Source organism: Pan paniscus, chromosome 6 (genome assembly GCF_029289425.2).
Source record: "Pan paniscus chromosome 6, NHGRI_mPanPan1-v2.0_pri, whole genome shotgun sequence".
In the NCBI taxonomy this organism is placed as follows: Eukaryota; Metazoa; Chordata; class Mammalia; order Primates; family Hominidae; genus Pan; species Pan paniscus.
This window is the reverse complement of record NC_073255.2, coordinates 148,689,545-148,704,953: the sequence shown is the minus strand read 5'-3', so window position 1 is coordinate 148,704,953 and position 15,409 is coordinate 148,689,545. Positions and strand designations below refer to the sequence as shown.

The window sequence follows — 15,409 nt, the reverse complement described above, 5'->3', positions numbered from 1 at the left end:
ATGTCATTGCTAAATAAATACTCTTTGTCTCTTTTGAAGCTAACTTTTAAAAATTGTATTTTTAAGGCACAAGAATACATTTTTAAGTATATAGTTCAATCTCGAAGGCTGTTTTCCCTTGCCACTGGTGGGCAAAACGAAGAGGAGTTCCGCTGCTGCATTCAGGAGCTTCTCATGTCAGTCCGTTTCTTTCTTTCGCAAGAGAGCAAAGGGTCTGGAGCATTATCTCAGTCACAGGTAATTTCTTTTCATCTATGCTGAATAGAAGAAAACGATAAGTGCAGTTTATTTATTTTTACACAGCAGCGTAATCAAATGTTTTCTCCATCAGAAGTCAATTGCTCCAGTTTATATTTGTAGCTTAACCAACTTTATGAGTAGACTTTTAAAATTCCCCTACCTTCTGTGTACCAGCTGAGCAGAAGTGGGTTGCCTTTCCCTTCTCTCTCTGCATGGAGAGGCTATTGGTTTGCATCAGCTTCATTTCCGGTTACCAGAACACATACTGACGACTGGACATGCTGTCACCACCAGCCCTGGGGAAGGAATTTCACTAGGGCCAATCTCTTGCAGTTCTTTTCCCCAAGCTTCTCACTGCATTTTAATCTGTCAACTTGAGAATCATTATATTGGACTCAGCTAAGCTGCATGTTGTTTTGTTTTATTGAACTTGACCCTAATCATCCTGGGACTGATCTTTTAAGACCAGTGCAGAGCTGCTACTGCCGCCAAACTCCATTACCGGAAGTAGCCCCACATGTTTTTTTTAAGAACAGGATCCATCTACTTCCCAAATAGCATGGCCTTGAATATGTTCCATGAGGTAATTCTGAATATTTTCCCTATACTTTCTTGATTCTTCTTGTATACTTTTAATTCTAATGACTTGGTTAAAAACCTGTCAGAAGGAGAAGCAGCCTCTTAGCATGCCCTAGAGGTTAGAGAAACTTGTAATCATTGAGAACTGGGACATAAAAAGGGAGATTAGGAGACAAAATTAGATCCTTAACAGTATTGTTATGATTTGGTACTATGTGATGTTCAGAAAGCAAAACACCGGGAATGCACCAGCCCTCTGATAATGTGCTGTATTTTTTCTGACTGTTGAGAGGTCTATTCTTGTTCCTCTCTTCTTTATAGAGGTGGACTCATCTTCCATCTGGGCAAGGATATAACTCAGGCTCTTTTAAATGTCATTTTGGCCTTTGCAGTCAAGAGTACAATCACTGCACTATGGGAACTTGCCAGAGACCTCAGTGTCAAGTTGCCCACTACTAGCTAAACCCTGCTGACAGCACTTGATATTTGAGCAGGATAATCCACCAGGCTAACCATGCATTCCTTCAGATCAGAGTTCTTAGAAGTTTACTGTCTCTACAAAAGTAATTCAGAATTTGAGTTTTCGTCCTGAGATTTTTCTTTTTACCCTTTATCAGTTACAGAGATGAAACTTGCCTAATTCACACCTGAAAAATATTTTCTCACTCTTAAGAGTAACCATAAGGCATGGTTTCTTCTTAGGGATTCAGGAGACTTTTTTTTTTTACCTTAGTTATACCACTGGATCCTGGAGGTCCCCCTAAGGTGGCTTGGGCCACCGGGGTACAGCAGAGTGGAGCAGCTCTGCTCTCACCTCTTCAACACACTGACTCCCACTGCTCTTGATTCTCTGAGCTCTATCCCACAGCAAATTTTAGAAACAACTTTAGCACCTTCAAAGAATCATATTTGATATTTTTTGCTCTCAGCTTTTAATCAAGAGATAATATGTAAATGTGTCCATAAGGTTTCTGAATATCTTTGTAAACTCTACTGAAGTCATTCTGTTATTTTGTGCAGTATCACTTACCTATATATTTTGATGTGATAATTGATGTTTCGTTTGATGCTAAGAAAAAATCCATATAAAATGATAAAATGGTTAGTTTTCTTTATTAAGCAATGAGAACTTTGCCTCTGTGTATTTGGGGAAGACAAGAAATGCCACACACCTCTGCCTGTACCAGGTTCCCTTTTGATCCCATGCTCTCTTTGCAGAGGCAGTACCACTAATTCAATGGATCCGATTTGTTAGTTTTCTATTGCTGCATAACAAAGGACCATAAGCTTAATGGCTTTAAACAACACTCATTTATTAGCCCACAGTTCTATAGGTCAGAATTCCAGGCAGGCTTGGTTGGGTCCTTTCCTTAGGATCTCCTAAAGCCAAAATCAAAGTGTAAGCTTTCATGTGTTATCTGGAGGCCTGGAAATGAATTCGCTTTCATGATCTTTTATGCTATTGGCAGAAATGTTTCTTTGTTTTCAGAAGACTAATGTCTGCATTTCCTTGATGGCAGTCAGCCGGTGGGGGGAGGTGCTGTCAGCTGCCAGAGGCCACTTGCAGTCCTTGGCACATGGCTGCTCCTTCCTCAAATCCAGCAACAATATGTCAGATCCTCCTCATGCTTTGAATCTCTCTGACTACTTCTCCTGCTACCAGCCAGAGAAAACTGTTTTAAGAGCTCATGTGGTTGGGTGAGGCCCACCTGGATAAGGTCAACTGATGAGTAATCTTAATTACATCTGCAAAATCTCTTTTGTCATGTGACATTATGTAATCACAGGAACACCACCAGGGAACAGGGTCATGGGAGTCGTCTTAGAGTCCTGCCTGCCACATTTACAGCCAAATAAAATTTGGCTCTGAATTGGTCCAAGCTTTACTATTAGGCTGCCTTATAGGCAGAAACCTGGTTTTCTTGCTCCATTTTGCATTTTTTTCATGTGGGCTACAACTCAGGGCAAACCCTGTCTTCTAGAGGCCATCCCCACAGTCCTTTGGGTTGGATTGATGGGAAGCTGTCCCACAGATGTATGCATCCTGGTCCTACTGGGTAGGTTCATTTAGTCCTCCTGCCCCAAATGCAACTTGCTAATGACTGTTCTTGTTAGCCCTGTCCTGGAAGGACTAAGGGCTAACCCACCTGGTGCAGCAGTGGTTCTTAGCTTTCCATTTCATGGACACACACCCCCTAACCCGTGATCCCTAAAAGAAGAAGAATGTCAGAAGGAATAGAGGCCCCAAACCCTGCTAGACAATTCCCAATAGTTATCTTTCCCTGTGTGTCCTGGCTACTAGGAAGGTCAAAACTAAATTGTACTTTTATTTTCACTTGCAGTAAAAACTCTCAGCTTGCCCTGGCATAGCCGTCTTCCTCCCCTCATCACAAGATACTTGTTCTTTTTCCTTTTTAATCATCCTATTATATGTGTATCTTACACTGTAGGCACATTCAGATGCCTTTTTGAAGTCAAGATGTATAAATAAAGAAATAATGGATAAATTAAGGGATACCTGAGGAAAATCAACTTAGTTGACTTTTCAGTAATCAGAAAGCTGGGCTCATTTTATTTCACTTCATCAGTATGACTCAGCTCTCTGCAGGGTGACGTGAAGGTTATATAAATACAGGCTGTAACAGAGAATATCAAGTTATTAACTTTAAATATATTCAAGTAAATCTATAATTTTTAAGAGCCAAGGGCCATTGCTGTTGACTTATAGCATCTGGAGTATTTTGATGGCGCTGGCATCAAAAACAGATCTTGGCTCTTCTAGATATTTTTGCTGCTGCTGTATAAATAAATACTAAAATTCTTAAATTTGAGTTTGAGTGAGTCTGTGTTTGAATCATCAGCACGTGTAGACGCGACCTACTTTCTGATGGAGCCGGATCTCATCGGTACGCCAACCAGCACGTGAATTCTAGCATGTCAGAAACACGTGCCTCCATCCCTGACTAGGTACAGGTGAAGCTAGTCGACTCTTCTTCCATTGCCCTCCTTTTATGGAATTTTAAAAGGCTGACTTGGTTTGTTTTGGTGTACAATCCTAGCCCAATTTTTTAAGTATGCCCTTTGAGATTTGATGTGAGCATCTTTTTTCCCCATAAAAAATGATGATCGGGTTTTTTTTTATTTACATAAAAATACTGTTCTTAGTCTGTACACACAGTTCTTGGTTTAAAATAGATCTTGAAGCAACCCAGAGGGTTCTTGTAATGATCTTTTTGTTTTACAAGGGATGAAACTAAAGCCTAAATGATGAAACTAAAGGGTGCTCAAATAACTTTCCAAAGTCCCAGAGTTATTGGAAGCAAAGCTAATACTATGTGTAACTTAGATCTTCTGATGCCCTGTCCTGTGTTTTTTCTTAAATCAGAAATGGAGTGCTTTGGAGGAATTAATGTGTTTGGTTTCTTAAATGTGAATGAGATTTAAGTGAGCATTTCAGAAAGCTTCTTCCAAAAGGAATGAATATAACTGACTACAATCCAGGTCTTGGTTGAGCATTCTTTCTATTCAGTTTTGATGCACTTCACTGATTCTGTGAGGTTTTTGTCAATCCTTTTGCTAATGTCAGTGATTTTCCAAAATTTCCCAGTTTTTATTATGCTGCTGCTTTGTACTTTTCAAAAACTGTCCTATTCTGCTGCACTTTTAAAAAATTTACCTTTTAGCTTTAGGTAACAGAAACATTTCATACTTCTATTCCTACCATTCAAAAACACTTGCCACGGTCCTTAAACTCACTGACGTTTTGCAGCATATTTCTCATGGCGTATCTGGGAGTTGATTTAAATGTCTTCTTCTTTTTAAGGCTGTGTTTCTGAGCTCTTTCCCTGCCGTGTACTCAGAACTGTTGAAGCTCTTTGATGTCCGGGAAGTAGCCAACTTGGTCCAGGACACCCTGGGCAGTCTGCCGACCATCCTGCATGTGGATGATTCCCTGCAGGCCATCAAACTGCAGTGCATTGGCAAAACCGTGGAAAGCCAGCTTTATACTAACCCAGGTAGGGTGCTGAGTCTCTTGGAGGAAATTGTGCCTCTGAAAAGCCATTTTGTATATTTTGTAGCCATTGGTCAGCAGATGCAATTAAAAACAAAACACTAAAAGGCATTTTCTCAAAACCATTGTTTATTTGGATGGTAAATGTATTTAGTAGTCAAATACAAAAGTATGGCAATTAAAACTTTATTTCTGGAAAGAATGAAAACTAATGATTACATTATTGTTTTTTATGTTTAATGGGATTTAACACTCCTTCAGAGATGCTTACCAGGTACCTGATAGGATCCTTATTTGTCTCTTGTTTTTAAAAGTTTTTCATCAGTTTATGTTCTGAAGCTATATGAAACTTTGCATTATTGTTGTTTTTTACTTTACCCCAAGAGCAAGTGGTCAGTGACTCAAATTAATTTTGTTATAATAACTGTTAGTAAGTTCCATTGCCTCTTGTTTTCTTCTGTTTTTTTTTTTTTCCTGAAGAAATAACAGAGTGAGTACTAACCTTATTTTAAAGCTTATTTTAAGAAATTTTAATCAGCCTCCCAAGTAAAAAAGTTATTAAAATAGATTCCATTAATAATTATTTTCCCTGACAGGCACGGTGGCTCACACCTGTAATCCCAGCACTTTGGGAGGCCAAGGCGGCCAGATCACTTGAGGTCAGGAGTTCAAGACCAGCCTGGCCAACATGGTGAAACCCCATCTCTACCAAAATACAAAAAAATTACCCGGGTGTGTTGTGAGGTGCCTGTAATCCCATCTACTTGGGAGGCTGAGGCAGGAGAGTTGCTTGAACCTGGAAGACAGAGGTTGCAGTGAGCTGAGATGGCGCCACTGCACTCCAGCCTGGGCAACAGAGCAAGACTCTGTCTCAAAAAAAAAAAAAAAAAAAAAAAGAATGATTTTCCCATATGAATGTGTGTGTATGTATGATTTTTTTGAAATAGTTTTTTATATAGTAAACAATTTTTTACATATTTTCTTGTAAAATATTTTATACATACGTTTAAGGATAGAGCATAATAATGGCAAATCATTAACAAATCTTAACATTACCACTTATTTGCTTTAGTTTTTTTTGAGACAGAGTCTCGCTCTGTTGCCCAGGCTGGAGTGCAGTGGCACGATCTCGGCTCACTGCAACCTCTGCCTCCCAGGTTCAAGCGATTGTCCTGCCTTAGCCTCCTGAGTAGCTGGGATTATAGGCACGCACCACCACACCCAGCTAATTTTTGTATTTTTAGTAGAGGCAGGGTTTCACCATGTTGTTCAGGCTGCTGTCGAACTCCTGACCTTGTAATCCGTCCACCTTGGCCTCCCAAAGTGCTGGAATTACAGGCATGAGTCACCGCACCCGGCCTTGCTTTAGATTTTTTAATAAGAAATTCATCACAGATATACTCAAGGTCCTCCTGTCTAGGCTCCCATTTCCTTCATAGAAATTTCCACTATCAGAGATTATGGTTCCTATTTTCTATTCCTTTATTACATAGCTTTAAAAATATATTGTATGATTTTTTCTTCTTTACAAATTTTTAAATCATTTCATCTTTAAATGATAACAGTACATTGTATGTCACTCTTTGGAGTGTTTTTTTTAAATTAATATTATTATTATTATTTTTTTTTTTTTTGACACCGAGTCTTGCTCAGCCACCCAGGCTGGAGTGCAGTGGCATGATCTTAGCTCACTGCAACCACCGTCTCCTGGGTTCAGATGATTCTCCCATCTCAGCCTCCTGAGTAGCTGGGATTACAGGCACCCACCATAATGCCTGGCTAATTTTTGTATTTTGGTAGAGATGGGGTTTCACCATGTTGGCCAGGCTGGTCTTGAACTTCTGACCTCAGGTGATCCACCCACCTCGGCCTCCCAAAGTGCTAGGATTACAGGCGTAAGCCACCACACCCGGCCTAATATTATACTTTTATATTTTTCCATGCCACTAGATATAGCTCTACTTCATTATTTTTTACTGTTGTATGAACACTGTATGAACATATCACAGTTAATTTATTTTTTCTCCTGTTGAAGGACTTTTGAGATATTTCTAATTATTTTTTCTGAAATAGCACTTAAAACAATGTAAAAGAAAGTTCAACCTTCCGATTTCTCCCAATAAAAACATATCCTGGAGAAAAGATATTTCTTGTAGTGGTTTTCCGACTCTGCTGCTCAGTCCTAAGGGTTCTGTGCAGTGACTCAGGAATCTGTCCGGGGTTGGGAACAGGTACTGTGCAGGGGATGTAGGTCCCAACAGAGCACCCTACTTTAACTCAAACACCAACCCTGCTTTCACCACACTAAGAAAAGTTCACTCCTGTCTCAGAGGAATTGCTGATTTCTGCCATATTTCTCCCACACTGACCAGATAATTCTTTGTTAAGTTAAAGTCTTGCACTAAAAGAGCAAGACAGTCATCAAAATTGTTTTCAAATGTAAGGAAAATATTATGGGGGTTTGTGTCCATTGCCTCTGAGCAATGTAATCTGTCTTTGGGCCCAGTTCCTTGTTGGTTCCTGATGCTCCGTAGATAATAGAGAAATCAGGACTAGAAAGATACACAGAGAAGAACCTGCTGTGATGCAGGATAAAGAATGTTGGGTCCCATGGGAATTGATGAGAGTGTGTACTATGGTAAGGGATGGAAGGACTCATGAGACCCAAGAAATGTTGACCCTGCAGGGTCCGTGCCAGTGCCCTGGAAGAGAGGCTCAGGGCCAGTGTAGGGAAGCTGGTAATTGTGAATATGGTGGCATGGAAAAGGAAGAGAAGAAGAGGAAACCCTGTCTGCTCATGTTGTGTGGGAAGGTCACCATGGAGAATGATTATGGAGAAGCAACAGTGGCTCACGATCAACAGAATCCTTAGCACGTGCAGATGTTCAACAGAGAAAAGGCTTCTGTCACTGCCGCAGCAGGATGTGGCTTGGCTTGCTGTTTCCTAACTCATCATTGAAGAAAACAGAGACTGTGATGTATAGATGGACTGGGCAGAACACATCAAGAAGGAGCCCATCTTCATGGGGAAAACTAGGAAGTGTCCCTGAGAGCCTTCCAGGGCTCAGAGTACCTTCTGTTTAAATTACATGTGACTACACAATACTGCTAGGGAAACGTGGAAAGTGCTTCTAGTGACTTTGGCATTCTAAATCAGAAACTGTGGACTTAGGGGACTGATGGGCATATTTATGTTGTCTAGTTGAAAGAGGAGATGTTGGAAGGAAAAGAAGATGTGAAATGCAAACAGCAGGCTCCACAGACAGTGTCAGAGAACAGGACGTGATATCTTGGGTTGTGGTTAACTGGAGAGTGTGATCCTCACAAGGGCCTTGGTACATCTCACAAAAATAGGCTGATTCTGTCTGACTGGAGGGGAAAGAAGAGGGACAATATAAAACTGTATAACTAACGATCTATAATAAAAGAGGGCCCAGTAGTCCACTCAAAACGAAAGGTAAAAGGGTTAAGCCTAACACTTCTGACCTTTCATTTAAAAAATTAACACACACAGGCCGGGCGCGGTGGCTCACGCCTGTAATCCCAGCACTTTGGGAGGCCGAGGCAGGCAGATCACGAGGTCATGAGATTGACCTCGGTTTAACACGGTGAAACCTCTGTCTCTACTAAAACTACAAAAAATTAGCTGGGCGTGGTGGCGGGCACCTAGTCCCAGCTACTCGGGAGGCTGAGGCAGGAGAATGGCATGAACCCGGGAGGCGGAGCTTGCAGTGAGCCGAGATCACGCCACTGCACTCCAGCCTGGGCGACAGAGCGAGATTCTGTCTCAAAAAAAAAAAAAAAAAAAAAAAAATTTAACACACATGTACACAATTTTTACAACAGCAAAAGGATTTTTTGGGGGGATGGGGAACTTGGGATTGAATGCCCTAGGTTTATATCTTATTTTCCCAGAGATAACTGTATCCAAATGACAGGGGATGGGTAAAAAAAAATTCTTTTATTATAAACATAAAACAATAGCATCACCAAAATATGGAAATAAGACTCATTTTAGATACAGTTATGATGTAGTCATTTCCCATTGCTGCTGTGACAATAATCGCAAACTTAGTGGCTTAAAACAACACAAACTTCTTATGCTACTGGTCCACAGGGTGGAAGTCCAAAATTGTTCTCAATGGGCTGAAATTAAGATATTACCAGCATCTCTACAAAAAATAAACAAAAAATAGTCAGGTGTGGTGGTGCATACCTGTGGTCCCCGCTACTCAGCAGGCTGAGGTGGGAGGATCACTTGAGCCCAGGGGGTTGAGAATACAGTGAGCCATGATCCCACCACTGCACTCCCACCTGTCTGACAGATGGAGACCCTGTCTCAAAAAAAGGGGGGAGCAAAGAGTACAGTTGGCTCACATTTTAAGAAAATGAATTTTAAAATCTTTTCAGACCTTAGATGTTACAAGCCCATCAAGACATCTAGGAAGTTCTAAAAATTGACATTTTATTAGAATCCTGTATTAGTCAGATTTCTCCAGAGAAACAGAAACAATAGGGTGTATGTGTCTATACAGGGAGGAAGGAAGGAAGGGAGGGAAGGAAGGAAAGGAAGGGAAGGAAGGAGGAAGGAAGGAAGGAAAGGAGTCATAAGGAAATGGTTTACATGATTATAGAGGCTGAGAAATCTCATATCTGCAGTCAGTACGCTGGAGACCCATAAGAGCTGATGATATAGTTTCAGTCTGAGACCAAAGGCCTGAGAAGCAGGAGAGACAATGGTATAAGTTACAGTTCAAGTCCAAGTCCAAATGCAAGAGAAGACCATTGTCCTAGCTCGAAGACCATCAGGAAGAGGGAGCATATTCTCCACTACTCAGCCTTTTCTTCTATTCAGGCCTTCAACAGAGTGGATGAGGCTCACCACATTGGGGAGGACAGTTTACTTAACTCTGTCTAACAATTCCAGGGTTATTCTCCTGCAGAAACTTCCTCACAGACACACTCAGAAAAATGTTTAACCAACTATCTGGACACCCCATGGCCCAGACAAGTTGACACATTAAAATTAACCATCACAAATCCCAAGGAGAAAAAAGCAGAGGAGGCATGCAAAGGAAGAAGCATGGCTGCAGAATAGTCATGGTTGAGCTTAGAATAGAAATTAACACATAGAGAAGACAGAAAGAAGGACATATGTGAATGTCAGCACCAAAGAAGGGAATGAAATGTTGTCTGAAATGTTGTCATGGGAAGATTCAAGCCAGGTTGCATTAAGGGTCTCTGGGCAGCCTCACAGCTGGACAGAGCAGGCAGGAGGACTGAATCACCCCCTTAGTCACACCCCCAAGGTCAAATTCTAGAACATCTGACCAAACCTAAAGGACACAGATAACTTTTGGAATCTAAATAGATTGGTATTTAATGTCTAAATAATCTGGGATCCAGGTGGACTTATTTAAAGCATTAAAAATCAGCAACTCATTTTTCCCTTTCTCCTCCAGATTTTATTCTTCCTATTTGCTGAAGGCCATGAATAGAAGAGTCTAAATAGTTTTGGAGAAGACAGCTTTGGCAATGACAAAAGGGTAGATTTGATGCAGAGAGGTTGTTGGGGAAGGAGGAAGTGTAGAGGGTAGCAGAGACATAGTTTAGGGCGTGATAGCGAGAGGTCAGGAACAGGGTCTCCCGGAGTTCGCGAGGTCAGATCTGCTAGAGCTGTGGGTTTTACATTCACTTTGCGTTTGTCACCATTGCTTGGTACTTGATGATTTGTTTAACAGATGGCTGGAGTTAATGCTGAGCTATTTTCTTGCTAAAAAATAGGTATATATGTTTCTACTTTGGAAGAATTGAACAGTTTATCAGGCAAATCCCAGCACAGATAATAGAAGTAAATATAAAGACCTAAAGGCACTGATCATGTACCATTGGTGAGAAGCTTGCTGGTATGACTTGCTTTTGCCTACAGACTAAAAAATCAAGTGTTTTAGGGTAGGAATTTTTTTAAGTAGTCAAGAGTAATTGTTTTTCTTTTTGGCAGAAACTCCCCAGTCCCCATTAAGAATTTTGTGGATTTTATACAAAACTGCAATAAAAAATTAAGGGAAAGGAAGAGCAAGGTAGACTATTAGACTATTTTTAAAGTATACTCTAAGAATTAATGGTCTCTCCAACATTTTAGGCCATAATATAAAGAAAGGATGTTTGATAGGTTTTTCTATTAATTTGATAACTTCAGGAATAAAATCTTACTACTGTTGATGAGTGCCTAGTAGCTTTTATTTCTTAGAACTATAAAGTGTAGTTTAGTGTTGGGTTTTATTGCATTGCAAGTGATTACATTTCTTTTATTCTTAATAATGACATTTGTTTAGAACTTTTCTGCTAGCCAGGGCTTGCAAAATAGAGAGTCCTTATAAAGAATAAAGTTGCATAAATAAGGGCTTCTTTTTTCTCTAGAAGCAGAGTAATAATGCAGGACCATTGCAAAAAATGTACAGACCTTAGTTTTTTTAAATATGGCATTTGTGATGATGATTTAATATAAAAGTATATTTTCAAAAACTACCTGGGACCTCAAGAAAGCCTTTGGCTAAAAATCATTAGTGTTTTGTTCCTTCAGTCTCAATCCCTTTATCTCACCCCTCCTCTCCCCGCTTACCTGTATTCCCCTCTGGCTCCCTCTCCCAGGCTTTTCCAAAGGGAAAAAACTCGAGGGTGAAGGCCTTTCCAGGTGTTCACCATCAGGGAGCTCTGAAAGCACTTGCTGAAAGTTTAACAGTTTCCACCGTTTTTCAGGCTCTTTTCTTGGATTTTATGAAAGATTTGCCCACATAATGATTTTGGGTTTTCTGTTTTTGTTGTTGCTGTTAAAGGCTAAACAGCTATAACCATGTTTAAGTGGATGTTCTTAACCAAGAACCTAGAAAGATGTATCTTTGAAAAATAGTTTCTACATCTGTCTCTAGACAGGGCAAAGATAAAATTAATAGTTTTAGGTAACACCTCACCCTGCACATAGAACTGAAGATGAAAAATATACCTCACTGAAATCATAGTTGCCCCTAGGTTTTAACTGTGGGTTTTGAAAACAAATGTAAACTCACATATTTTGGGAGTCACAAGACTCCCTTTCAACTTAGTTCTCTTACTATGTTTCTGAACTTCTCAATGCAGATTGACAGTATAACAAGCACATTACTGGGGAAAGGGTGACACCTGTATCATTTCATTTCTTACACGTCACTCATCCACATTTGCACAGATTTTCAGAGGGATAGGGAGCATGTGTGTCACAGGCAGCTGCCGTGGCTTGCAAGGTAGTAGGAATCGCTGTCTCCCCGTGCTCAGAGCAAGCACCAGCAGATGGAGTCATTGTAAACCAGACTGATAACGGGCCTTCTCAGTCTTCCTGTTTAAGCTGTGTTTAAACCTGAAGACAGAAATGCCAGGCTCTATTTGAGTAGCCTGTAATATCCAGTAGAACTCATGATGGAGTCCATTCATTCAACAAATATTTATTATGGGCAGACTCCACAGTATTATATTAGAAATATATTAGGATGGAAATACTATAACAAATTGAACTAATAGAGTCCCTGCTCTCTCTCTGTTTACAGTAAAGCACAAAAGTAGATGTCGAACAAATAATTATAATATGATAAAGTACAGCAGCGTATGTGATGGGGCAAGTTTCCAGGGTGCCATGTAGCAGGGAAATCTGAGCAAATCTTGGGGCTCATTCCACCTGCTTAGCCTCAGTTAGTGCCATCCATGTGCTGACCCAACTCTCACATTTATATTTCTAGGCCAGATCTCTCCTCGGGGCTCCAAACTTGAGTATCCAACTGTGCTCTTAACATCTTTCGTGGATATCTCACAGGCTCCTTAAACTCAGCATGTCTAAAATGAAAATCTCAACTTTTTTCTCTCTGAGCTTAGTCTTCCCTGGCTCAGTAGGTGGCAGCACCATCCACCTTGAAGCCTCAGAGTCATGCCTTCTCCCTTTTGCCCTTTGTCTCTGTCCGTGGCCAAGACACCTCACGTGCCTCTGTAGCTTCTCCACACCCCCACTGCCTCCTCTCTAGTCCAGCTGCACTTGCTCTGAGCTGCCTCTGTCTTTTCTCTCCTTGTTTCCTGTATTTCCTTTCACCACCCATCTATTAGCCAAAGTTAACTTCAGAAACATACCAGATGATGTCACTCCCAGCTCCTACTCACATCCCAGTTCTGTTTTATTGGGGGGCACTCTCCAGAATTGATCTTCCATGCCCTGTGATGTGGCCCCGTCCACCTGCCTCATCTCATCTCCTTGCTACTTTTCTCTGTTTGGAATCCACTTTCTTCAGCTCCTGCCCAACAGAGTTAATTCCCATTTACCCTTCATGGTTTAGTCTCTCATTTTCTCAAGAAATCTTGCTGCCCCACCCACTCAATTATCACTTTTATAGTACACTGTGTTTTGCTTCTTGAATCACTAGCACAATTATAATGAAATAGAGAATTGGGTATTTCATTGATTAACGTCTGTTTCCCTCCTCCACCCCAGAAGGGAAACCCCAGAGGCCAGGGACTTTATTTGCCTTGATCACAATGATATCTTCAGCTTCCCTAATAGTGCCTGGTGCAAAGCAGGTGCTTAATAGATGTTTCATGAACACTAGGTACTGACTGAATCATGGGTTAGGGATCGGGATACAGTAGCAAAAGCTACTGAATAGCTGGGTGCAGTCACTCACGCCTGTCAATCCCAGCACTTTGGGAGGCCAAGGCAGGTGGATCACCTGAGGTCAGGAGTTTGAGACTAGCCTGGCCAACATGGTGGAACCCTGTCTCTACTAATGTAGCAAGATGAGCCACAGACAGAACTCCTCAGACACCGAGTTAAAGAAGGAAGGGCTTTATTCGGCTGGGAGCATCGGCAAGACCCATGTCTCAAAAACTGAGCTCCCCGAGTGAGCAATTCCTGTCCCTCTTAAGGGTTACAACTCTAAGGGGGTCCGTGTGAGAGGGTCGTGATCGATTGAGCAGGCAGGGGGCTGCATGCACTGGTAATTAGAATGGAACAGAACAGGACAGGGATTTTCACAGTGCTTTTCCATGCAATGTCTGTAATCTATAGATAACATAACCGATTAGGTCAGGGGTCGATCTTTAACTACCAGGCCCAGGGTGTGGCACCAGGCTGTCTGCCTGTGGATTTCATTTCTGCCTTTTAATTTTCATTTCTTCTTTCTTTGGAGGCAGAAATTGGGCATAAGACAATATGAGGGGTGGTCTCCTCCCTTACTAAAAATATAAAAATTAGCCAGGTGCAGTGGACTGCACCTGAAGCCCCAGCTAGTCCCGAGGCTGAGGCAGGAGAATCACTTGAACCTGTGAGGAGGTTGCAGTGAGCCGAGATCATGCCACTGCACTCCAGCCTGGGCAACAGAGCAAGACTCCATCTAAAGCAAAAAAAAAAAACCAAACAACAACAACAACAAAAAGCTACTGAATAAATGATGTGTATTAAAAAAATCTTATTGGAAAAGCAACTTTTTGAGCTCAGGATGAGCATGAATATGACAATAAAACAGTGTGTGGCAGGGTGGCTATGTAGGAGTCCCAGGCCAGGAGGTGGCATAACTACCAAAAGTAAGATGTACACAGTACATGCGTCTTGCTTTAGGAAGGATGCCTGAGGTGGAGGCATTCAGGGTGGGGTTAAAGCCAGTGGGTGGGATCTGGGAGCTTAATACAGGGATCATCCGTAGCCCTCCACTGTTGCTTTCCTCTGTGATCCTGACATTGTCTGCATGAGAACGTAGCCCACTGAATCTGCAGTCCTTTCCTCTCTGAGTTCTTGTTGTCTGTATTCCAGTGTCTGAAAGGCTTGTTTGCAGGTTTTGCGACTGGCTGTGACTTTGGCAGTTCAATTCCTGGTGGCTTTGATCACAGAGGCCCATCCCAGCTCTGATGTCAGGCTTTCTGTAATCAGCAGCTCTGCTACATGCAAAGCTGTGCTGCCACATGTCCTTCTGCCTCCCTTGTTTACAATCTCCCCGTACTGAGGCCGCCCCTCAGCAGTGCCCATGTCCAGCCCATGCCAGAGCCCAGTTTGTGGAATGTAACGGCCAACCCTTGTGTGCTGCCATGGAACTCACAGACCTCGCTCTCTTGGTGACCGATGCTGACTTCAAGGATCCCTGTCTAAAGCTTGTTGATAGAGGAGGCAAAAGTATGACTCCTCAAAATTAACCTAAAGGAGGAAATCTACCCAGCTTCCCTTGTTCCTTCCTAGTCCCGTGTCCAGTGGGGATTACTGATGGGAGCTGGCTGTATATCCACTCAAGTGTAGGCCAAAAAAGTAAATGAGAGTCACTCCTTATACACTCAAGGAGACATACAACACAGTGAGCTTTATCTGAGATGTGGAATATGAGTGTATCGGCCCTTTCAAGGAGAGAACCTGCACGGCAGATTCTGTTGTTAAATGCATGGAAAGTTAGTGAATGTTCAACTTGGATTGTTTTATGGGGGGTCTTATTTGATGGGCCTGGTTGTTTTCTTTTAAAGGTAAGAATTAGCATATCAACCAGTCAGCTTGTTTGGCATTTACCCACCCAGTCTATCAAT

The 15,409-nt window shown here is 41.6% G+C and overlaps 1 protein-coding gene across 7 annotated transcripts in view; it reads left to right on the top strand.

The window, feature by feature from the left end:
* DOCK4 (dedicator of cytokinesis 4) overlaps positions 1-15,409 on the top strand; it is a 471,214-nt gene that overhangs the window by 329,157 nt on the left and 126,648 nt on the right. For all 7 annotated transcript variants that reach the window (XM_003811224.6, XM_008963612.4, XM_034964844.2 and 4 more), the window contains exons 22-23: positions 67-237; positions 4,643-4,835. In XM_003811224.6, coding sequence (XP_003811272.2) covers positions 67-237; positions 4,643-4,835 — 364 coding nt within the window. The remainder of the gene's footprint in view (positions 1-66; positions 238-4,642; positions 4,836-15,409) is intronic.